Source organism: Rhinolophus hipposideros (assembly GCF_964194185.1).
Source record: "Rhinolophus hipposideros genome assembly, chromosome: 1".
Lineage (NCBI taxonomy): Eukaryota > Metazoa > Chordata > Mammalia > Chiroptera > Rhinolophidae > Rhinolophus > Rhinolophus hipposideros.
The window spans coordinates 79,069,821-79,096,151 of record NC_138047.1 but is presented as its reverse complement, the minus strand read 5'-3'; the positions used below and the strand labels follow the sequence as shown (position 1 = coordinate 79,096,151).

Genomic DNA, 26,331 nt, shown 5'->3' with positions numbered 1-26,331 from the left:
GGGACAGAGGCCTGGGGGCCGGGGTGTGGAGCCGGAGGGCTTGGTCATGGCCCCAAAACCTTTTGCTGCTCAAGACAATGCACTGAAAACCCCCTGAAGCATTGAAGGGGGGAGAGCGTAGTTTATCCCCTCCTATAAAACTCCATTCCTGTTTTAGCGTGGGGAGGTTATGGTCTTTTCTAGCTTGACCTCCCACAGCTTAAACACGCCAAATAAATTCTAATAGACCAATTTTGGTCTCCTGTGACTCATTCCTCTGACTGTGCCTAACACTTATGTTTAATTAACTGAGTTTTTAAACTATAATAATTATAATTATATGCGGCACAAAGTATAACTTTGCAAGTAGGGGAAAATTAATTCTAGAAAGCTAATTAGAGGAAAGTGGTTTGGTGCTTTGGTAGGAATGATCTTGGCAATAATGAAGGCAGATAGTCAGGCTTGTTTTCAAATGCGTCTTTTTTTTTTAACATGTTTTACTAGTACGTTTCTTTCTATTTACTCATTAATTTATTGAGCTCCTACTCTATACCAGGCATTTTTCTAGATGACAGAAATATAGCAGTGAATAACAACAAAAGGCTTGATTTCATGATGTTTACATATTTGTATGGGCAGACGATAAATAATGTACTTTATATTAGATAAGTGTTTTGTAGAAAAATAAAACAAAGATGACATTTGAAAGATCTGAGTATGATGAAGTATCAAGCAATGGATCTCTCTGGTGAAAAAGCCAGTGGCTCCATTGAAGAGACTCAGGAAAAGCAGGAGTCCTTGCAGTTAATTAGATAATGGGAGGCCACTGTAAGGCCTTGGACTTGTCCTCTGGCTCAGATGGAAAGCTTCTTAACAGCTTTGAGCATTAGAGTAATATAATCTGATCTACAGCACTCTGTCTTCTATAACTGAAAACAGAAGAAGGGTACGAGGAAACACTGGGAGATCAGATAGAAGGCTTTTCCGATTGTCTAGCTAAGGGACGTTGGCACCAGGACCAAAGTGGTGGTAGTGGAGATGATGACAATGATTCTAGGGATGTTCAGAAGGTACAGCCACTATGATTTTCTGAAGGAGAACCTGCAGGAGAAAATAAATAGCAACTGGGACAATAGAGTTCCAGTCAGATGAGATGAAATTACTATGGAAAAGAGGAATTATAGGGAGAATATTGGCATATGTATTGTTCCTTGGGACATGTTAGGCAGCTAGATAAGTGACTGGATAAAACAGCCAAAAGTATAATGTGAGAGGAAAAGGTGGTGGTGCGGCATGGGGAAGGGGAGAGAGAGAGATCGACCAAGTGTAGAAAGAAAGAGAAGAGGTAAGATCTGGGGCACTCCTTAACAGAGGTCAGGGAGGTGAGGAAGAATCAGTAAAGGGGATGAGAAGGGAAGCCAGTGAAACAGGAGGCTCACCAGGAAAGTGTGACGCCAGAAGTCAAGAAAAGAAAGTCACGGGAAGTGGAGCAGAGCATAGGGAAGAGTCACTGGAACTGTAACAGCTATATATGATATTAGACGGGTAGTAAACTGGGGGCGGGGGATAATCACTTTTTGAGGGGTATACATGTCTATTACATTGTTCTGTACACCTGTAAGCTACTACTACTACTGCTACTACTACTACTAATAATAATAATAAAAAGGACTGATAGCTAGCCATGGACATATAGCTAGAGATAGAGAGTAATTAGTGATCTTGACCAGAGTAGTTCTGGGGGAATAGTAGAGAGAAAACTGATTAAACTGTTTTTTTGAGAGAATTAAATATAGATAAGTTTTTTTTGTTTTTAAAGAATAAAGGGATCCAAAAGTGCACACATGCTTTGATATTAAATCATTAACTTATATTTGTTAATAAGACTCAGTATCAATTGAAACAAGCATTGCTCTTAGAAGTTAATGCAAGTCTAAATGTAAATTAACATTTACTTTTAGACCAAAATCAGTTTATTCTCAAAAAAAGGCTGTCGTTGCCTTTGTCTCCTAGCTGTAATATTATTTTCATGTTATTTTTGCTTGGTGCTTTAGGGACCAGTTACCACATTTAAACACTAAAATTTATAGCTTCACACATTCAGGATTTAAAAAAAGTATTGGGTGGGGACGGTTTTCAGCTATGTTATAAAAATATTATCTGGCACCTTCTAAACACTATGAAAGTTTTCAGTTCTGTAGTTGGAGAAAAAAGTTAAGTGTAAAGTCTTTCCAAGGCCAAAGAGCAATTCAAAGGTTTGAGCCCCAATCCAATTTCTATACCACACTTAATATATATATCATGAGATGTAAATCTCTAGACATTGAGCACATCAACTAAACATCAAAATGGACTAGCAGATACTTTAAGCTTTAAAATGTAAAACAGATGCTGAAAAATAAAGCACTGATAAATCATGGTTCTCTTTAGAAAAAGAAAAAACAGTAAGACTAATGGTGTGTTGTGTAATATTAACTGTTATTTCCTTTCAGATTAACTGCTACAGAAGCAGTAACTGATGTGGAAGCATAAGCAAGATGAGTATTAACAGACCTTACATTTCCAAATTTATCAATTATTCAGTGCTGTTCAGCTTGGTTAAGCCTATTATAAATGACAAGAAAATAATTCAAGAAACCTCATGGGCCATTTTAAAGTTAGGTTTTCCCTTCTTTCACTTTACACATATTTTTTGTACCTTCTTTACATTATCATGTGCTAAGTCACAAAGGAAAACTATAAATTTGGAAGAAATATCAGAATTGGGAACAATGTAAATATAAGCACACCAAAAGCCAAACTAAGAGACTGAAAAATATAGTAAAGGCAAGAAATCAATATGGGGCTATTATTGTGTCTAGTGCTAAGTCAAAGAGTAACTAAAGAAAAACTTCCTTTCGATTTACTTAACAGAAACATCCAGATAATAACAACGGCTCAACTGCTGAAATATTTACCTGTTAATTCTATGAGGTAAGGGAATGAAAGCTGTTATAGAAATAACTATATGCCTTTCTTATTGAAATAGTCCATATTAATTCACAGCAAGCAACAATCAACAAACAAAAATGCTACAGTATAAGAGATTCAGGTACATCTACTATTTGTCCTGCTACTAACTCTAGATAACCTTAAGCAAGTTAATAAATTTTGCCAGGCCTCAATTTCCAAATTTATAAAATAGTGGGTTAAAGTAGATTTATTCCATTTCTAAACATGTGACTCCATAATTTATATCAAAAAATACAATTTAAGTATTAATACAAAAAATACAACTTAAGTATTATGAAAAGAAAGGCAAATGTTAATCTGGAAAGGTAAATCAAGATTCCCCCCCCCCCCACCAATGAATATTGACTCTTAAAGAAAACGTTCACTTTTATTGTTGTTTTATTCCAATTTAGTGAATGGGACTTCTAAACAGAATTTCAGGTTTGTCAGGTATACACATGATCACTTACTCCAAAATGTGAAGTTTGGGGAAGCTTTTTGATACTGTGGCGGAAGAGTGGCAATCATTACGCTCTTAGAACCTAAAGCCATCATAATACTTTGAAAAATGATTCAGACTTGGACTTTCCCAATCTAATTTACTAAAAAAAGCACAGACCATTATGGTTCTGAATCTACCAAGGTTCAACATACACATGCATTCAAAGTCACAGATACTTGTTAAACAATCACCGTTTTTTTATTTTAGATTACTTCTGATTAGGAGTGGGGTGCTGAGTTTCAAATTAACCTATGTTTTCATCCACATTTTCTATCTTATTCCAATGTTAAAATTCTTCATATACTGATATTTCATCAAACACAATTAATATAGGATTAAAAGAACAGACCTAGATAGTCATAGCAGCCTTGCTGTTACATTAAAACGCAGCTGTTTCGACAAATATGTCTCCAAGTCAATTCTGACTTTTAAACCTAATTCTATTTGTTACCTAACGTATTCCTGCTTTTCCCATTATTCTAGTCAAATGAATATCCCTTAAATAAATGCAGTCTTTTAATTTCTAACTGGTTTTCCTCTTATGAGGTCCTTGCCTTTTTACAAAAGAAATTTATTCTACATCTGCCAAGCATCCTTTCTCTTTTGCTTCAAAGACCTATTTGAAGAAACTTTCTCATGCATTATGAAGCTTCATCTGTCTCAGGAGCATTTTACTGGAAAAAAAACAAGCAGTATGAAATGAAACTTCCTTTTAGATTATTAAAATAAATATGTTTTAACTTAGAGAGATTTTTCTCTATATCCTAAAGTCAAGTAAAAGCATATGCCAGTATATTATTAGATGGATTCGGAGAATTGTATGTCCTCCCCTGCCCCCCACGTCTGCACTTTTCATCTCTTTGTATTTCTGTGTTGCATTCTGAAATAATCTACAGCTTAAATGATTTTACAGCAAATTAATTTATTCTCTACTCATATCACTCTTCTGCTAAGTAGGGATTATATTTAGTATTTTACCTAAGGCAAAATTCTCTCCGGTGTTTTATGTAAGTTGTACACTCTTGAGAGGAATGGATAGATGATTGTGTTTAATATGCCACCTTGAGCCTATGGCAATAATCTCAATAACGATCAGGTAATGTATAGCCTAGTGAGTCATACTTAGGATTGATTTTAAACTTAAACTTTATAAGCACCACTTTGTGAATAATTCCCAAACTATTTTAAATAATGAATATTAAATACTTACCAGGAAAAGCATCAAAAGTAATTCTGTCTCCAGGAATAGACCCATCAGGAGGTGCCAAGATTTCAACTTTTTCTGGTGAACTAGCACACATCACCATTGCTTGAGATAGCACTCCCCTCATCTTTGCAGGTTTTAGGTTACAAAGTAAAATCGCCATCCGGTTCTGCATCTATATGAAGCACAAATAGGTGATTAAGACATATAGAACTTGGAATGATCATACCTAGAATATATTAAGGTACATCTAATATGCTAAATATAGCATGTTCTATTTGTGTGGATGTATCTTTGTTTCTGTGTGTCCAAAACCTTTTATTGTTGTTATAAAGCCTTATACAAACATGAAAAAAAAATTCTACAACATGACAGTACATTACAGTTGAAAGACAAGAGGCAAAGCTTTACAAATATTTAAAGAAATGAATTTAAAAAATAAGTTAAACAAATGAGGACAGTTTAAGGGACCTGTGGGATAAGATCAAACACACTAACATTCCCATTACGGGATCCAGAGAGAAAAAAGGGCAGACAGCTTATTTGAAGAAACAATGGCTGAAAAACTTTCCTAACCTGGAATGAAACAGACATCCAGGTCCAGGAAGCACACAGAGTTCCAAACAAGATGAATCCAAAGAGACCAAGTCAACATATATTGTCATTAAAATGGCAAAAGTTAAAAATAAAGAGAGAATCTTGAAGGCACCAAGAGGAAAACAACTAGTCATATACAAGGGAAACGCCATAAGGCTATAACTAATTTCTCAGCAGAAACTTTATAAGCCAGAAGGAAGTTGCAGGATATATTTAAAATGCTGAAAGGAAGGACACTACAACCCAGAAAAGTCCACCCCAAAAGGTCGTAATTCAGAATTGAGAGAGAAAATGTTTCCCAGACAGGCAAAAAAATATAGTATTTCATTACAACTAAACCAGCTTTACAAGAAAAGTTAAAGGGTCATCTTTAAGAGGGGAAGAAAAGGTCATGCCAAGATAAAGATACATGAAAGAAAAGATCTCAAATATATAGTTGCTTGATAAAGACAGTAGCCATTTAAAAGTCAATGCAAAGGTTAAAAAGACAAAAGTAGCAAAATCAAATATGGATACAATAAATAGCTTGGGGATACACAAAACAAAAAGATCTAAAATATGATTTCAAAAACAAAGTGTGGAAGGGGGAGTAAAAACAAACATTTTAAAAATACATTGAACTTAAAATGTGTATCAGCTTATAATAGACTACTTATTATAATATAGGTCGATATCTATGAACCTCATGGTAACCATAAACCAAAGACCTCTAAAAGATACACAAAAAACAAAGAGAAAGAAAACCAAACATAACACTAAATAAAACCAGTAAAGCACAAAGGAAGAAACCAAGAGAAGAAGGAACATAGAACTACAAGAACAACCAAAAACCAATTAACAAAATGGAAATAAGTACATACCTATGAAAAATTACATGTAAATGAATGAAATACTCCAATAAAAAGACATGGGGTGGCTAAATGTTTAAAAAACACGAGACCATCAGTATGCTGCCTATAAGAGACTCACCTCAGATCAAAAGACACACACAGACTGAAAAGTGAAGGGATGGAAAAAGGTATTCCATGCAAATGGCAACAAAAAGAAATCTGAAGTAGCAATATTCATATCAGACAAAACAGACTTTAAAACAAAGACTGTAAAGAGACAAAGAAGGACATAACATAATGATAAAGGGTCAAATAAGAAGAGGATACAACATTCAGAAATCTTTACACACCCAATATAGGAGCACCTAAATATATGATGCAAATATTAACAGACATAAAGGGAAAAACTGATAGTATTACAATAACAATAGGGGACATCAACACCTCACTTACATTGGTAATTAGGTTATCTGGACAGAAAAAAATCAAGTGAGAAAACATTGGCCTTAAAGTACATATTAGATCAGATGAACTTATTTCATCCCCAAACTGCAGACCACATATTTTTTTAAGTGCACGTGGAACATTCTCCAGGGCAGATCACGTTAGGCCACGAAACAAGTCTCAATAAAGTCAAGGAGACTGCATCATATCAAGCATTTTTTCTAAACACAATGATATGAAACTTGAAATTACAAGAAAAAAACTGAAATAAATACAAATGTGGAGACAAAATAACATTCTACTAAACAACCAATGAGTCAAACAAGAAATTAAAGAGGAAATAAAAAAAATATCTTGAGACATGAACATGGAAATGAACCTCTCCAAAACCTGTAAGATGCAGGAAAATCAGTTCTAAGAGGAAAGATCATAGCAGTTCAGGCATACCTCAAGAAACAAGAAAAATTCCAATAAACATTCTAACTTTACAAGTGAGGAACCAGATAAAGAACAAACAAAACCCAAAGTTAGTAGAAGGAAGGAAATAATAATGATCAGAGTAACAAAATAAACAAAACAGCAATTAAAAATTATATATAGAAAAGTTCAATGAAACTAAGGGCTGGTCGTTTGAAAAGATAAACAAAAAATGATATACCTTTAGCCAAATTCATCAAGAAAGAGAGGGTCCAAATAAAATCAGAAATAAAAGTGAAGTTACAGCTTACACTACAGATATACAAAGTATCATGAAAGAATGCTATGAATAATTCTACATCAACAAATTGGACAAGCTAGGAAATTGGATGAATTTTTAGAAATGTACAAACTTCCAAGAACCAAAGAAAGAAAAAAATCGGAATAGACTGATTACTAACAACAAAATTGAATCAATAATCGAAAAAATTCCCAGCAAATATCCATGACCAGACGGCTTCCCCACTGAATTCTACCAAACTTTTTAAAAAGGGAATTAAGACCTATCCATATTCAACTACTGCAAAAAATTCAAGAGGAAGGAATGCTTCCAAACATATACTACAAGTCCAGCATCATCGTGATACCAAAACCAGAAGACAGACACTACAAAAAAAAAAAAAAAAAGAAAGAAAGAAAAAAAAGATTACAGGCCAATATCCCTGATGAACAAAGATGTAAAAATTCTCAACAAAATATTAGAAAACCAACTTTAACCATACATTAAAAGGATCATACACCATGATCAAGTGGGATTTATTCTGAGGATGCAAAGATGATGCAATACACACAAATCAATCAATTTAATACATCCTATTCTTATTAACAAAACCAAGGATAAAATGTGATCATCTCAATAGATGCCAAAAAAGCATTTGACAAAATTCCAACATCCATCTATGATAAAAACTCTGAACAAAGTCAATATAGAGGAAATATACTCAACATAATAAAAGGCTGTATGACAAATCCACATTTTATTCAACGTGAAAAGCTAAAAGATTTTCCTCTAAGATCATGAACAGGACAAGATGCCCACTCTCAGTATTTTTATTCAACACAGTATTGGAAGTCTGAGGCAGAGCAATCAGACAAGAAAAATATATAAAAGGCATCCTACTAGGGAAAAAAAAAGGTAAAATGGTCACTATTTACAGATGACAAGATACTATTTGTAGAAAACCTTAAGACTCCACAGAAAATTTTAAAATAAATTGATTCAAGTTGAAGGATACAAAATTAATATACAGAAATCTGTCACATTTCTATGTACTAAAAGTGAGCTATGAGAAAAAGAAAGCAAGAAAACAATCCCATGTACTACTGCATCAAAAGGAGTATCTAGCAATAAAAATAAGTTTGTGAAACACTTGTACTTTGAAAACTTTAAAACATGGATAAAAGAAACTGAAGACAACATAAAAAAATGGAATGATATACTGAGCTCATGTATTGGAAGGATTAATACTGTTAATAATATCCTTATTACCCAAAGCAATCTGCAGATTTAATGCCATCCCTATCAAAATGCCAATGCCATTTTCTTCAGAACTAGAAAAATGGTACTAAAATTTACGTGGAACCACAAAATACCTTGAATTATAAAATAATCTTGAGAAAGAACAAAGTTGGAGGTATCACCCTCCATGATGGCAAAGTATATTACAAAATTATAGTAAACAGAATAGTATGGTGCTGGTACAAAAACAGACACATAGATTGATGTAACTGTATAGACAACAAAGAAATAAACTCATGATATCTGGTCAGTTCATCTAGGACAAGGGAGGGAAAAATATACAATTGGATGAAATGATAGTCTCTTCAATAAATGGTGTTGGAAAAACTGGATAGATATGTGAAAAAAATGAACCTGGGCTGCTTTGTTATACCATATACAAAAATAAACTCAAAATAGATTAAAGACTTAAATGTAAGCCCTGAAACCATAAAACTCCAAGAAGAAAATATAGGCAGTAAGTGTTTTCACATTGGTCCTAACAATATTTTGTTGAGTATGTCTCGTGGGCAAGGGCAATAAAAGCAAAAATAAACAAATGGGACTGTATCAAACTAAAAAGCTTTTTTGCACAGTGAAGGAAACCATCAACAAAATGAAAAAACAACCTAATGAATAGAAGATGTTTGCAATGACATATTTGATAAGGGGTTAAATATCCAAAATATATAAAGAACTCATACAATTCAACATCAAAAAACAAAAAAATTCAATTAAAAAATGGGCAGATGACCTGAATAGACATTTATTGCAAAAGGACGTACAGATGGCCAACAGACTATGAAAAGATGCTCAACATCACTAATCATCAGGGAAATGCCAATCAAAACCACATGAGGTATCACCTCATACGTGTCAGAATAGCTATTATCAAAAAGTCAACTAATAACAAGTGCTGGGGAGAACATGGAGAAATGGTAACCCTCCTACACTGTTGGTGGGAATGTAAAATGGTGCAGCCACTATGGAAAACAGTTTGGAGGTTCCTGAAAAAAATTAAAAATAGAACTACCATAAGATCCAGAAATACCACTTCTGGGTATTTATCTGAAGAAAACAAGAACACTAATTTGAAAAGATATACGTACCCCCACATTCACTGCAGCATTATTTACAATAGTCAAGATACGGAAACAACCTAAGTGCCCATCAATAGATGAATGGATAAAGATGTGGTATTTATATACAATGGAATATTATTCAACAATAAAAAAATGAAACATTGCCATTTGTGACAATATGGATGAATCTGGAGGGTATTATAAGTAAGTCAGAAAAATACCATGATTTCACTTACGTGTGGAATCTAAAATATCAAAACAAATGAACAAACAAAACAGAAGAGACTCATAGAAACAAAGGAAAAAACTGATGGTTGCCAGAGAAAAGTGGGTGGAGGGATAGGTGAAGGGGAGTAAGTACAACCTTCTAGTTAAGAATTAATATGTCATGGGGACATAACATACAGCACAGGGAATACACAGTCTGACAATTAACTTCGCGAACTTCTTGCAATAATATTGCTAACCTTTTTTGATATCAGAGGGATTATTCATTATGAATTTGTACCAACTGGACAAGCAGTTAATCAAGTTTACTATTTGGAAGCGCTAAAAAGGCTGCATCCAAGTTAGACAACCTGAACTTTTCACCAACAATTCAAGATCTTCCATCACGACAATGTACCAGCTCTCACAGCACTGTCTGTGAGGGAGTTTTTAGCCAGTACAAGTAACTGTATTGGAACACTCTCCCTACTCTCCTGAGCTGGCCCCCAATGACTTCTTTCTTTACCTGAAGATAAAGAAAATATTGAAAGGAAGACATTTTGATGACATTCAGGACACAAAGGGTAGTACAATGACAGGTCTGATGGTCATTCCAGAAAAAGAGTTCCAAAACTGCTTTGAAGGATGAACTAGGCGCTGGTGTCGGTGCATAGCTTCCCAAGGGGAGTACTTCGAAGGTGACCATAGTGATATTCAGCAATGAGGTATGTAGCACTTTTTCTAGGATGAGTTTGCGAACTTAATAGTCCGACCTCGTATAGTCAATACTATCGTAGTAACTTTGTACAAAGAGAGATGGTTACTAGACTTATCATGGTGATCACATGGTAAAGCATATAAACGTGGAATCACTATGTTGTACACCTGAAACTAAAATAATATTGTATGCCAACTATACTTAAAAAAAAAAAAAATCAGGCCTAAGTTTCAAATTCAAAAGGTGTCCCTTTTTTGGAGGTCTTTCCTGAATCAGGTCTTTTTCAACAAATAACTTGAAAATCCACATATATGAGAACTTAAAAAACAGGTACAGCAATTATGTCTAAGAAAAACAACAGGGTTAGCTAGATGCACTCTTTTAAGGATCAGATGGTATCTGTGGACTTTTACCTTAGAATACACAAATGTATAAAATTTTGTGTGCAGTTTTGGGGGCTCAATGTCCCTGCTTTATAGAATGCTTACTAGTACTGCCTTGATGGGTTAGAAACAGATGCGTGTATAAACAATTTTGCTTATGGATGTGAATGACTACTTTTGGAAGAGTAGAAACAGCCTGCACTTGTGAGAACAAAGAGGAAGCCTCGAGGAGGAAGCGTTTTTCCAGTTTAACTGACTTAAGATCAGATGGTTCTTTTCTCCAAGACCCCTTGTTAACCTACCTTCATAAGTAGTTATGAAGAAGTCCTGGTCTGATACATGATGAATGTTTAAAAAGAAAAAAAGCACATACACATGCCAAATTTATATATTTTTTTCATAGATAAGTGAAACTTCTTCACTGACCCCCTTAATTCCATCTTTCTCCCTTCAACAGAGCAGCCAGATGATCTCATTAACCGAGGCCGACTATGTTACTTCTTAGCTTAAAAAGCCTCCTGTGGCTTTCGCCTCACTCAGAATAAAAGCCAAAGTCTGTACAGTGATCTATAACATCCTATGTCATTTGGCAAGCTTATTTCTTATTACATCTTCCATGACATTCCTGTTCACTCTGCCATAGTGACACCACCTCCTGCTATTCTGTGACCATTTCAGGTATCCATGATACAACTGCCTGAAATACTCTTTCACCAGAAAAACACAAGACTTATTTTCTTCATTTTCTTAGGTCTTTACTTAAATGTCACTTTCTTTATGAGGCCTTCCAGAACCACTTTATGTAAAATGACACTATCACCGTAATATTAGTACTTTCTAGATTCTTCCCTATTTTATTTTTTTCTTGTTATTTATCACTATTTAACATACTATACTATTACGATTTTTTGACTACCCTATGGGAAAGTGAGCTTCACAAAGGCAGGGCTTTTTTTTTGGTAAAAAAACAAATCTATCATTTAATTCAACTACTATATCCCTTGTCTAGAACAGTTCTTGGTATACCACAGGTGCTCAATGAATACTTGCATCTGGAATATGAATGAACAAAGGTAGAGATTTGTCCAAGTTCACAAAGCCAATAAGCAACAGAGCTGGCAATGAACAGGGAGGTAGAACTATCTTAATGCTGAAGTCTACAGTCTGCAAAATCTCTGAAGTAGTGTGGGGCAGAGGATGACTGAAATTACTACAGAAGTCATCTTGATAAAGCAAATAAATACTATTACTCTCTTTTATCCACTGTTGCTGGAAATACACATGTATTATATATATACATATATATATATACACACACACATATTTTTTAGTTTTAAATACCCAAGTAATAAAACAAAACACCCAATTTTTAATAACTAAAGGAACACCATTAAAATTACACTATAATCTCCATGATCCCCTTTTTTCTTTCTTCTTAAAGAATGAAAATATTTCTTTAGTTATAAAGAAATAAAACTTTTTCTCTTATTTTTAGATTGGCTTTCTGGGTTTATATAATAGTGATTTTTAAAAAAGGAATAATAAAATTCCATGATGGAACAATGATTTACACACACACACACACACACTCACAATACAAAACTAAAAATACATCACCCCTCCCCCCATCCTTATGAATCCAATCCTAATGTACACATCTTTTGTAAGGTTTTGATAGTTTTATGCACTTTTTTGGTAGAATTCATCACATTCATACTAATCAATTGAACTAATCAGTATTAGCTCCTTGTTTGGTCATCAGATATAAAATTATGTATAAAAACGTATAAGGAACAGGAAATGAAAGTAACACGTGTTACTGTCAGAAGTAACTTGAGTAGTACAAATTACCTGTTCAAGAGGAACATGGTTCACCAGGCCACTGACGACTGTTCTTGGGGCTACTTCTCCAACATCTACTTCTTCTACATACAAAGAATCTGCATCAGGATGTTTTTTGGCAGTGATGATACGACCAATTCGAAGATCCAGACGGGAAACATCTATTGGCTTAGAGTCAGCACTTCCTGGTATAGACTGCTGCTTCTTCTCCTTTTTCTCTCCTAAAAAATATATATAAATGGGTAAACATCAGAAGGAAAACAAAACTACACTTTGAAAAACTCCGTAACATTGATACTGATGAGCTTAAAAGTGTTTATCTCCTATCTTCATTTAAATAACAGAGGAAAGAATTATGCAAGACATAGCAGCTTGACGCGTTTTTAGCTAATTCACTGTTAAATAACTGCCTCTATCTCTAGTTAAAGACACAGAGCAGAGGCTGGTAAAAATGGGCAAAATCCAGCACACTGTTTCTAAAACACATCCATGTTTGTTCATTTCCATATTGTCTATGGGTGCTTTTGCACTACAGCAGAGCTGAATAGTTGTGACAAAGTCTTTATGGCCTGTAAAGCTTAACATATTTACTAAATGCCCTTTTACAGAGAAAGTTTGCCTTTCCCTGAAACAGAGCTGTAGAAAATCCTTTAAAATTTTTAGTGTGACTCTGGAAATAAATAAAAACAACACCTATATATATTTAGAAAGAACACAGTCCGTAGCCAACTGACAGAGTGAACTACAATCGAATATAATTTCACTGATAAAATGTTTCTCTAGTCAGTTATACATACCAGTAACTATACAATGAATTTGACCATTTCTTATTATTTCCCTGAAGACTCACTAGAGCTTTAGGTTTATACACAGCAACTATTTGAGCAGAAGACAATATTTTATTCTGGTTATATTGTAAAAATTCTGCTCTTATTTATATGCTCTTATTAGCATATGATTATTTTAGCCACTGTGCCAAAATGCAACCTGTAAAGAGTTCCCAGTTAGCTGCTCTAGAAGAAAAAAATGTAAACAAAATAAAACTTGTTTACCTTTAAATCTGAAGGGTAGAGATAAGGTATGTAGCTTGGAAGCATTCTCTCTCAACCTACCTTTGTTTAATCTTTGAACAAATATTTACTGAGATTTAAGACACTAAAAATATTAAGGTGAGTAGCCCATGCTATCAAGGCACTGAAAATCTCTTCTAAGGAAGACAGATATATTAATGAATATGTGATAAACAATACATACACAAAGAAATATAGAAGCAGAGAAGAATAATTCTGCCTGGTGTAGGAAAAGACAATTTTACAAAGTGGAAAAATTAGTCTGACTTGCTTTCATTGTAACTTTACCACCTAGTGATGAAGTTGTGTTGGAGATATACGGCCCCTATCTACTTCTAACTAAAAGAGGCTACAGATGTTTATCAAAAAGAAATAACAAACATTAGATGCTAAATTGGCTTAGATTCACAAATTCCTCAGCCATTTTATATTTTCTAAAAATTTTTAAATAAGTGTAAGTATTATGAGAGGTATTTACAATGAATTATAAAAGCACTTTTAGATACGCCTGGGAAAATGTGAAGTCTAGAAAGTAGAATAAAGAAAGGAATCAAATTTATGATTAGAAATATAGCTTTAGCAGCAAGGCAAAGATAAACTAAAAAAGGTGAGATTTTAATGTTAATTCAGGTAAGAGAGAGAGAGAGAGCACTTGAACTAAGGCAATGCCTAAAAAGGAGGAACAGAACTGGGTTTTGTTTTGGAGATAGGAATTATAGCCTTCGATGGCCAATTAGATATGAAAATTGAGGGAATGGGGCAGGTAAGGTTAATATAAAGATTTCTAGTCTGGTTGCCTAAGTGGATGGTGATATACTTTCTATCTCAGTTTTCATGGGTTACTAAAACTTCAACACCCCCATGCCTTAGTTTAGACATTCGTGTTTGACTGGAATATCCTTTTCCTATCTTCATAACTGGCCGTAAGCTAACTTTCTACCTGTGATTTCTCTGAAACTGTCCCTGAAACATACACCAAAATTTAGTCACACCAAACTACACATGGGCATCTAAACTTAATATCTACTTGACTTTTTAGTTATGCTGGTCCTTCTACCTCAAATGCCACATACCTGTCTACCTGGTCAACCTTCACACATCCTTTAGGGTCCAGCCTCTATGTTCCAATATCATATTGTCCCTAACTTTATTCTAGTTCATAAAAGTTTGAACTCTTTTTGACATCATTACTATTATCAAAAAGGCTGAGATCTGATAAACCAGTCAAGAGCCAAATAACCGTAAAGTAAAATACCTTTCTTTTCAATTTTCTCTTTCACCTTCTTTTCTTCTCCTCCTCCTTGTATCTGTTCTTTGGCACCCGAAGATATGGTTGTTAATGGTACAGATTGTATCACATTTTCAGAAACCGTGGAATTAGCTTGCAGTAGAGTACCAGATGGAAATGGTATCTGTTTCACTGACAAAGAAAATGAAATACAAGTCATTTATATTTAACCAACAAACAAGATGAAAACCACGAAAATGTGAATCACAAACATGAGCTCTTTTTAAAAGACAAATTCACCACAAATGAGCATTATCAAGTCTCTACTGTCTGAAATTGTGAAAAGGCTGCCATAAAATTAAATGCACAATTCTCATTTAATCACTAATGACTAACCAGAGAAAATTACAGAGAGCAACAGTAGTAGCTAATATTTATTATGGACTTACTACGTCCCAGACACTTTTCAAAATGTTTTATATTTATTAACTCACGTAATGCTCATAAACACCCTAAGCATTAAGTTCTATTCATAACCCCATTTACAGATGATCAACCTGAGCCATACAGAAGACAAGAAATTAGCCCACCACATACACAGTGAGCCGGGAAATAAGAATTTATACTCAGGCAGTCCATCTCCAGAGACTATATACTCTCATGGTTTGGCAAGGTGGCATGTTTTTAACGCAGGTTTTCTTTCATATTAAACAATCAACTGGAAAGGAGTCTTAATAATAGTCATTTCTATGTCAGAATTAATGGAGAGATAGCATTACTTGTCCATGATTCTATTTCAAAAACCTTTTTTAAAAAGCAAAGAAAATTCCTTCAGTTGATATTAAAAACATTCTCTCTGACTATCGAACATGGAAAAATGTAATCTTGAGAGAGATTTTGATGTCTCTTAAATTCTGGCCAATATTCAGACCACTTTTCTGAGATATTTTTTAAATATCCATGGAGGCTGTTGCTTTTTTTAGTAATGTAGCTTTATTTATCCTTATTTTATGTTTTACCTTTAGACAGAATACTTCAATTCATACTTGACTTATTTTAGCATTTCAATATGATCAGAGTTGTACAGTCTAATGGTTCAGGGCAATCTTCTAAAACTGGGAGAAACAAAAAGTTGCTTTATATTGCTAATATTTTAACTGTTTATTTAATTCTGTATCTGTATTCCAAATCCCCTAGTCTTGTAAAACAACTAGCCTCAAAGTTTCCATTGATACTCTCTCTAGTTGATTGATAGTTTTAAGTATACATATTGATTTTTCCTTATTTTTATTTAGCTCACTAGAGTAGAGTTCATACTACAGCATTCAACATAATTCACTGACAGAATGGTCAAAAGGAAGTAGTTAATCTACTTGGGCCTCTTTAACTCACCTAGGAAAGATTTTCTCCAATACAATCAAATGCTTTTCTGCATGAAACTTGGAAGTTGTAACAAAACTATTATTATTTCATAATAATGTAAAATTATTTGGATGCCCTTAAAATAATTTTCAAAAAATTTAATTTTATTTACAACGTAGTATTTGAAACAATTATCTGCCAACTTGGTAATTTAAAAATTGTACAATTTCATATTTTAGATCTCTAAGCTTCAATTTCCTCATGTACAAAACAAGGGCATTTGTGTATACATAATATAAGGATAACAGACACAATGTATGTGAAGCACTTGGCACACAGTACCTGTCAAATAGTAAAACTTAATAAATGTTAACTAAATATTATTATGGCTTATTTTCAATAACTATTCAATAGGAAACTGTGATTATCAAGTTGAAGTATAGTACAGAAATTAAAAGCATAGGTTTCAAAACCCATTTTTTGCATAACAAGATCATTTGCCTTTTCTGTCTCCACTTTCTCTTCTGTAAAGGAGGAGTAATGCACAAAAAGGGATGCTGTGAGGGTGAGAAACCAAGCATAATACCTAACTTATTAAACAATAAATGATAAGTGTTATCATAAATGAAAACAACCTATCATTTCTACATTTAATCACCTCCATTTTTAATTTCTGCCTGAATTAACTCTTGCTTCAATTCTTCAATTTCTTTTTTCAGTTTAGCATTTTCAACTCGAAGTTTCTTCTCTTCTCTCAAAGTTGCTTGTAAAACTAGAATCAAGAAAATCCAGTTAAGTATAGCTGTGTTTTCTAAAAGGTTTCTAATAAATGCTACGTGAAAGAGAGCATAGCCAGTATAAACATAGCTAGGATAACACTAATAACCAAATATTTAGGCAGTTCTTTTATATCAGAGTTTACTATTTATTAAAATATGATATTTGAGAGAGAGAGAGAGAGAGAGAGAGAGAGAGAGAGAGAGAGAGAGAGAGAAAAGGAGAAAATCTGTGAAATAATAGTGGAACATAAAACGTTTTATTTATGAATCATTTTCCTAGCTTTGATAAAGATACTTATGACAACATAAAAACCTGGCTCAAAGTGTCAATGACAGATAAAACTATAAGAAAGACAAGTATGAGTATATTATTTTTTTTTTAATGTGAGATCTAATAATGAAGTCAAACAATAAATACCTATTCTCATTGTTTTGTTATTACCTTGTAAAATTAGCTGAATAATCTTTTATTCCTAATGTCTCAGAAGTTAAACTGGTCAAACATTCAATGAGTGAAATAACTTCAAGGATTTACTCAAAATACAATGTGTGTGTTAAAGGTGAGCGACAGGGTATACAAAAATATAAAAGAAAAACAATGATTTTCAGTGGGTTTGGTACTGCTCCCTAGGTAGGATTTTGAAAAGCTGAGGGAGTATTTTTGGTTGTCGCAAATAATACGCATAGGAATCATTACTGGCATTAACTGGGCAGAGGCCAGGGATGCCAGATGTTCTCCAATATCCTAGATATTCCTGCAGAATGAAAAACTGTCTCATATCCCACAGCATATTCCAGTGACCTATTGCCATGTTTCTTTACATAGCTTAAAATACTGTTAATTATTTGAGCTTTGATCCTATTTTTTGTATATAAACACGAAGTAAACCTAAACATATACTCCTAAGTATTTACTTACTGAAATACACATTTTTATTATTTCTACTACTTATAAATTACTCTCTTTTTAATTCTCCTCTATATTACATACAAGGTTAATGTATGTTTTGAAATTATGAGTATATGTGGGTTATTGTACCTATAAGAAATATTTTCCTTACAAGATATTCAGAGATTTAAAAAATATTTATTGTAAAATTGAAGCAACAGGACTGAGACCCACCAAGATAGGCTGACAAAAAAAAATGATAAAGGTGAAGAATAAACATGCAACAAATGTAGAAAGGTTCTTTTTTTCTTTTAATTAGCAAAATTGAAATGCCAAGTCAAGATACTAAATGCCACCCACCTGAGAAAAAAATAAGTTTATAACATACATTATTATTACACAGAAGCACTGATCATCTCTAATCTCTTCGTCTTACTAATGGGAAAAAATATTAAGAATTTTAAGAAAAAATTTTAAAAAATTTAAGATAACAAAAACTGTCATAAAACATTATAAAAAGAAATAATTAAAAGAGTATTATAAAATTAAGAAGAAAAAAGAATTGATAAAGGGATAAAGGGAAAAATTTTGGATAGTAAAAAATGTAGGATTCTGTGAGCCATTCGTTTTTATTAGTGATGGTAAAAGATTTGGGAATTTTTATTACGATATTAACATTAGCTATTGAAAAACAAAATATAATGAAATAAATCAAAAATCAACCTACATCCTAAAAGCAGAAATTCAGATTTGAGATTTTTATACATATAATCACAGCAATTTCTAGGTAAAACTTAAAGAAGTATTGGGAAAATTTTAAAAATCATTTCAGAAAATACCTTAGTAGAGAATAATGTGAAAGTATATGACTATACATTCTCTTCTATGACAACTTAGAGGAGATATTTCAGTTCATATTTGATTTGACCCAATTTTCTTCATTTTTAATGTTTAATTCTATACCAACTTATTTTAAACATTAATTTAACTTCAGTAACTTGAAATACATTGTTTTCTCTACAGATCACCTCGTATCATACATTTACTATATAACAATTCTAATTTATTTTAGATTATTATTTCACTCAAAATTGAAATATTAAAGGAATCTAAGTTATCAAGCTGAAGCAATAATTTGTGGTAAACATTTTTTTTTTGTCTATTAACACATGAATTCATTTTAAGTATCTCCTTAGGAAATTTTAAATGTCCTTACTTGCTTTTTCTTTAAGAAGAGCAACTTGCTGCTTAAGATACTCAATAATTTGATCTGCCTCTGCTCCCTTCTGTTCCAGTCTCTTCAGAACAGCATCACTGTTTGCCATTTTTGCCAAGAAACGGCAGACAATCCTAAGTGAAAAAAATAAGTGATAAATTATACTGTGAAAGGAATATATTTATTGTATAGGATAGTGAAAAGAAAAACATTTTCTACTCTAACAGATCAATGTGTTAGAAAAACACTTTTCCTACAAACAACCAAAGGCAGAATGTTAAACAAATTAATTCCTGAATCTGGAAGAGGAAATCAATTTTTCTCCTAAGTGCAGAAAACATGCTATTTAACTACATTTCAGGTTGGAAAGTTTTGAAGAAAGCTTTAAAATACCATGAGTATTGTGACAAAAATGGGAACACTAAGGGAAAAGAATAACAACCTTAACTAAGTTATAACTGATTATCATACCTGGGTTCCAAAGTAAAAAATTGCTGAATTCCTTCTTTATACGTTACTTTAGTATGTCGGATATTTCTACTGTTTATTTAATTATGTACAATTCTAAGAAGGAACATGTGATTATGAAATATTAAAAACAAACGATTAAAAATTAGGAAAACATCAATATTAATCACATGCCTACTCAGAAGTAATGTCAGTACATATACTGTGTCCTTTGTAAAAGAAAATTATTAGAATTTTAATTTTATAATAATTCATAGATAACATCCTGTCATGTGCAGAAAAATATAAGCAAACATTCCAAGATTAATTCATCATGCTAAAGTTTAAACTGACCAATATTTCAACATAATAAAAGACAGGGTTAATCATGAACGATACTACAAATTGGTCCTTTTCACCTGATCATATAATACAAAGTATACCAATTTATAATCTATAATCCAAAGTATAACTATGACAAAAGCATTGCTGAAATAATTCTGATTTTAAATAAATGATGCACTCAATAAGTGGTGAAATTTTTATTTTAAAAATTTTCTAATGAACAAATACAAGATTGTTTTAAAATTTCAAATTATTAGGCAATATCCATTCTATAAAGAACATTCTGAAATGTTTAGCTTTTTTTATAAAAAGAAAACCCTCAAAAACCTTCATGCTAAAGTTGACAATTTATGATATAGAAGCAGTTAAAAAACCCTATAAAAATAAAAGTTGCTAGTAAATGAAGAAAATATAAATGAGGGTTAACCTGGAAAAGACATAGAAAACTGTCCATTTTACTATATAACATGTTAGAAAAATACAGAGGGAAAATAGTTACAGAAACTGAAAATAAAGATATCACCTTTTAAATTCTGCCAATTTTTCACAAAATAAACACAGAATATCCTGTTGTTGTTCCTCAAATATTTGCAAAGCCACAATTTTAGAGAAAAATACAAACTGACATACGAAGAAAGGTAAAGTAAAAAAGCTATGTTCCTCTGAACTTTTAGTATCTAATCTACAGCATTGTTATAGTTTAACGTCTTTCTATTTTAGTCTGTGATAAGCTATGATCAAATATATTCAATAGGTGAAATATAGCTATCTCACACATGTGAAATAATGAGTATTTGATTTGACATGATTTGTAACTTTTACTCCTCTGGCAAAGAAAAAAATTAATGAGTAACAGTAAGATAAATGTGTAGTTAGTGATAGACTTCAGAAAAAAACCTAGCAAACTAGTATCTTAACTGACAAGAAACAAAGTGTGAAGTAGTAAGTGTAAAGTAGTTTTCATGAATTCACCAACAGTCTGAGAAAGTCATCTTACAAATACCAGCCAAGTTGCTGCCTGATAGAACAAAACATGAAACTCATGGCAACTCACACAAAAAGTTTAAAAAGTAAGATTAACAATAATTTGCAAAACAGAGATTATAGATCCTATACCAACAGAAAAAAAGATACATAATTTTACTGAGCTGAGAAACCGATTAAGTATCTGCAAAACACAGTTACAAAATAAGTTAAATAAAATAAGACTTTTATAATACATACGGAAACACTGGCATAACTTTTGGAAGAAAGAATTCCATGTTTTAAAACACAGAAACACAAACAAGCTGACTATATTAAACATATATACATATCAATGTGCTGTGTAAGAGGAAGCAATATAATAAAGGGAAATGATAAAACTTTGAATATTTATAAAAACTATAAATGAGAGATATCAGAAAAGTCCTCAAAAATCAGTTTTCTGAAGGTGTTAAGAGATTAGGAAATGTAAAATCCAATTTTACATTTACATTGTAGGACATGTGTGGCACTAGCGAGCCAGTGCAGAAGTGGTTGGAAGGGCAGGCTCTGGAGCCCCCTCTCTGGGCTTAATCTCACTGAACTGCTCTCTATCTACTTGTGTGACTTTGAACAATCTTTTTAAGGTTCTAGTTTTTCATCCATAATGTGGAAAAAAGAATAGTGCCTATTATTCATAGGGTTGTTGTACAGATTAATTTTTCCTCCAAAAATCCCTGGCCCCCACATTTGTCTCCATTTTAGCAAAAAAAAAAAAAAAAAAAATTGAAAACACGAAAAGGATTACTGCTAGTTAAGACTAGGTAATAATTCCAGTTTAGCAGGAGCTAGCTAATAAATATTAGTTTGAACATCTTTATAAATAAACTACATACATTTTTTTTTCAATAAAATGTTCAATAAGAAACATACCAACAAAAGGCTACGGAATAGTAAGTCAAATGTACATACCTATCTCTCCCACAAACACAAAAAAAGCATGTAAAAATCATCCAACTTTTGGATAATTCTTATACTTTTTTAAATTCTTTAGGACACAAATATGCTGTATATGTGTATTTTACATATTTATTTTAATTATAATACATAAGCATATTATAAAGTAAGTATAATTTATATACTTGGCTATAAGTTTACAAATACTTGCTTAGATTAAGGTAGTTTTAAATAGCAAACTGGTAAATAAAACTAGGACTGAGAAAGGTGTATCACCAGAAATTTTCAGGAAAAATTGATTTATTTCTAACCCAATGATTAGACAAAACATGATAAATAAAGGGAAAAAAAGATGTTAGCAACAGAGAAATGTTAGTGGAAACCACATATTTAGGCCATGAAGTTTTAAAATATTGAGAATAGAGAGGGATGAGTGATACTACTCAACCATTCATATAGAAAGTAATTATGGATAATATTAGAAGCCATTTCGAATTTCCTGATAGGTATTAGATCATGATGATGCCTAGTATTTATTTTGTCTTTAGTAACTGCCAGGTCCTTTTCGAAGCACGTCACATTATTAACTTATTTAATCACCACAATACCGTGAGGTACATACTATTATCACTCCCTATTTTACTTAGAATATTAAGAACTTATTACAAGAGTAATAAAAGTAATTTAATAAAAAAGAACATGGACTTGGAAATCACACAGACCTTGGATCTGCTACTTAACAGCTGTGTGACGTTTAACAACTTCCTTAGCCTCTCTGAGACTCAGTTTTCTCATTTGTGGAATGGAGATGATTTAATATATCTCATAGTGCTGATGTGGGCCTAAATGAGATACCATGAGTAATACTTACGATTTTTGACACATAGCTAATATACTATGCCAGGCACTAGCAAAATTTTGGAAACACAAAAAGAGGATACACACACACACACACACACATACACACACACACTCACACATCCCCAACTTCAAGAAGCTCATACTATACTGGGTTACTATGTCATGGTAATTTCTAGATCACCAGGAAAGATTTTTGCTTTGTTTTGTTTTTTTAAGGATTAAGAACATAAAAAATAAATTACAGAGATTGACATTAAAAATATACTTAATTTGTCTAAGCTGCCTGTTCATTTATTTGTGAATGTATATACACCATGGAGGTAATAAATATTAATATATTTACATTAATTATAAATGTTGTGTTTATAACATGCAAGATATCAAATGATTCCTGTCCTCGGGAATACAATTAAACAATAGCTTATTGAACATCTTTGCACACTTCTCCCTACAAATAGATACTGTCATCATAACTGGAAACTCAAAGATAACAGACTTGAGATTATTTAAACAAATGGTACACAAAGAAGAAACACTCAAAGGCATATAGCAGATTTCACTTTGAACGCCTTGTGAAGGTCTTCTAAGAACTGGCATATAATAGTTCTCAGCTCTAGCTCAGAAGGCAAAGCAGCAATCCAGAAGCTGTGGGGACAGAGCCCCAGAAAGCAGTTTCCAGGCTCTCGGCCTCACATAGAAAGGTGCTGGCTCGGGTAGTAAATGGCCATCAACTGTGATCAGATGGCCATCAGCTGTGGCTAGTTGGCCGTCAGCTGTAACCAGTGAGCCACTGGCCACTAATATAACTGCCGTGGCTACGCTAACTGAAAATGGGGGCTAGCAAGAAGATGGTGGCTGAGCTGGCAAGCATGGATTGCAGTTAGGATGGCAGGTTATGGACAGTGTGGCTCCTGCTTCCTGTGTCTCCAGCCCAGCCGCCAACAAGACTGTAGTGAGATGACTCCCCTATCTATGGCTCCGTGGGTGTTCCTTTTTGGCCTCACAATGTGCTGCATTCTTATGTGGCGAGTGGGACCAGAGACCCCGCAGGCCGCCCTGCACGACAGAAGCCATACATACCAATTTGCCAAAGGCACACAACTGGCCAAGAATATCAAGAGAAACGTCGTTTTACGAGAAAGATACAAATTGTTTTGGTTTAAGGGAAAGAAAAAAAAAATCACTGACTGCATTATGCTCAATTTTGCTGTGAAACTAAAACTGCTCTAAAAAAGAAAGTCTATTTAACTCTCATTCAAAGAGGAAAGTACCATTTCTTAGGACAGTCATTTCTCTGGCAATAATCAAATTTTTGAAGCAAAATAAAAGTTAGGAATGACTATAATACACAGTAGCTACCAACCAGTGTCTACTTTTTTCTCTACTCCTAGATAACTCCTAGATATATTGGCAATATTATTCATGATACCATGTCACGCGGGTGTCAGGCAGGGTATCTGCTCCCGCTCCCCACACAAGAACGCAGGATATGGCTAGGCCAAAAAGGAACACCCACGGAGCCATAGGTAGGGAAGTCATAGTACTATAGTCTCGACGGCAGCTGGGTTAGAGACACAGAAAGCAGGAGCTACAAGTCCGCTTCTGTCATCCGCTTCTCTGCCAACCCACCAACCGCACTTGCTATTACTATATTCTCGCTGCTGGCTGGGTTGGAGGAACAGGAAGCAGGAGCCACACTGTTCGCAACCTGCGGTCCACTTCTCTGCAATCTGCAGCCCGCACTACTCCGTGCTAACTGCAATCCATGCTTGCCAGGCCAGCCACCATCTTCTTGCTAGCCCCCATTTTTAGCATAGCCACGGCAGTTACATTAGTGATCAATGGCTCAATGGTTACAGCTGACGGCCAACTAGCCACAGCTGATCCAATCACAGCTGATGTCCATTTACTACCTGAGCCAGCACCTTTCTATGTGAGGCCGAGAGCCTGGGAACTGCTTTCTGGGGCTCTGTCCCCACATGCTAATACTAAAAATAATTTTTTTAAGGTATTTCGGATTAGTTTCTTATCAGGTCTGTGTTGACAAGACTTTTTTCAAATACTAAGAGCTATTTATTTTTTTTTAGAATTAGAAGTTCTGGAAACAGGTTTCCTAGTACTTGCTGATTAACTGTCATTTCGATTTTTCAAAAATATACAAAGGATGCATAAGTTTACAATTTGTTTCTAGTAATACGCAGACAACAATCACTAATACTGGCAGACGAATATAGTGTTTTTTAAAAGTATTTATACCAACAAATGTTGCTTGAATCACATACATGACAGGCTGTGTGAGACGTTGTTCAAGTTACTTAATTTCTCTATGCTTCATTTTCTTAATTTATAAAATGAGGATACTTATTATATGATTTCACCTTCTACTTTCTTGGCATCTCCCTTTAGAGCTCTTTTTTCTTGATTTGTATGTTGATGCTCTTCAGGGGTTTGTTCCGATCCCTAGTTTCTTCTGGGGATCACAACTGAGACCACGCAGATCAGAGATGGCACTGTGTTCCAGGGTTAAGAGTTTTAACTGAATGCAAATGCCTTTCAGCAAAGCAAAAAGGACTTCGCCACTCCCTGCAGTCAGCTATTTAAGTTACCTGGAAGTCTCTATGAAGTTCATGACCTTAACTTGACTTCTAGTCTGTGATTTTGAACCATGTGCTCGAGTCAAAGTAGACAGCAAATTTAAACATGTTCTTACTCACTAAGCTTTCACACATATGAGGGGAAAACAGTAAATTGGAGAACTTAAAAAAAAATGAGGCTGTTTAAAGCAACTGTGCTAGTTTAACAAGATTGCGTAAGGCTCAGGCAAATCCAAATCTTTCACCTTTAACCCAGTGCTCATTTCACTATTTTGTGCCAACTGCTCCACATGCTTTTCAATTTTACATTGGGTATTGACTGAATTTCAAAACTTTGAAAGTTTCCTTAGTCTCTTCAGAGCTTTTAATATGCTAATACGCAGAGCGTTTCTCATATATGATAATGTTAATAATAGGTAACACTGGTACAGCATTTATTATGGGCTGGCTAAATGTTTTAAATAGATCACCTATACGTTAAATAGTGTAATTATCTCCATTAAACAGAGACAGAAACTTGAATTGAAATTATTTTGCACCAGGTCATGTGTCTAGTTTTTAAATGAGAATTAAAAGTGACGTCTGCCTGACTCTGAAGTCATCCCTTTTAATGTTCACGCTATAATTTCTATAAAGGATGTAATTATGAAGCATTCCTCAATGTATTTAACCACGGAGTCCTAACCAAAGAAGACCTATTAGTAACATTTATTGCAGCTGGTAATCTCTAAAACAGTTTGGGAATGCTGGCTTAGTCTGTGCTAAAATAAAAAAAGATTATGAGATTAAAATAGATATGATACTTAACTGCATGCACAGTAATTAAAAATATAAAATATTTAAAGGAAAAAAGACACAGAGAACAG

General features: G+C 33.5%; 1 protein-coding gene across 2 annotated transcripts in view; it reads right to left on the bottom strand.

The window, feature by feature from the left end:
* Positions 1 to 26,331, bottom strand: part of AIMP1 (aminoacyl tRNA synthetase complex interacting multifunctional protein 1) — a 41,061-nt gene that overhangs the window by 9,182 nt on the left and 5,548 nt on the right. The window contains exons 2-6 of one of the 2 annotated variants that reach the window (XM_081058987.1): positions 19,299 to 19,432; positions 17,073 to 17,186; positions 15,080 to 15,244; positions 12,764 to 12,975; positions 4,683 to 4,851 (exon numbers count right to left, since the gene is read on the bottom strand). In XM_081058987.1, coding sequence (XP_080915113.1) covers positions 4,683 to 4,851; positions 12,764 to 12,975; positions 15,080 to 15,244; positions 17,073 to 17,186; positions 19,299 to 19,432 — 794 coding nt within the window. The remainder of the gene's footprint in view (positions 1 to 4,682; positions 4,852 to 12,763; positions 12,976 to 15,079; positions 15,245 to 17,072; positions 17,187 to 19,298; positions 19,433 to 26,331) is intronic. The other variant, XM_081058988.1, reaches the window with a different exon arrangement.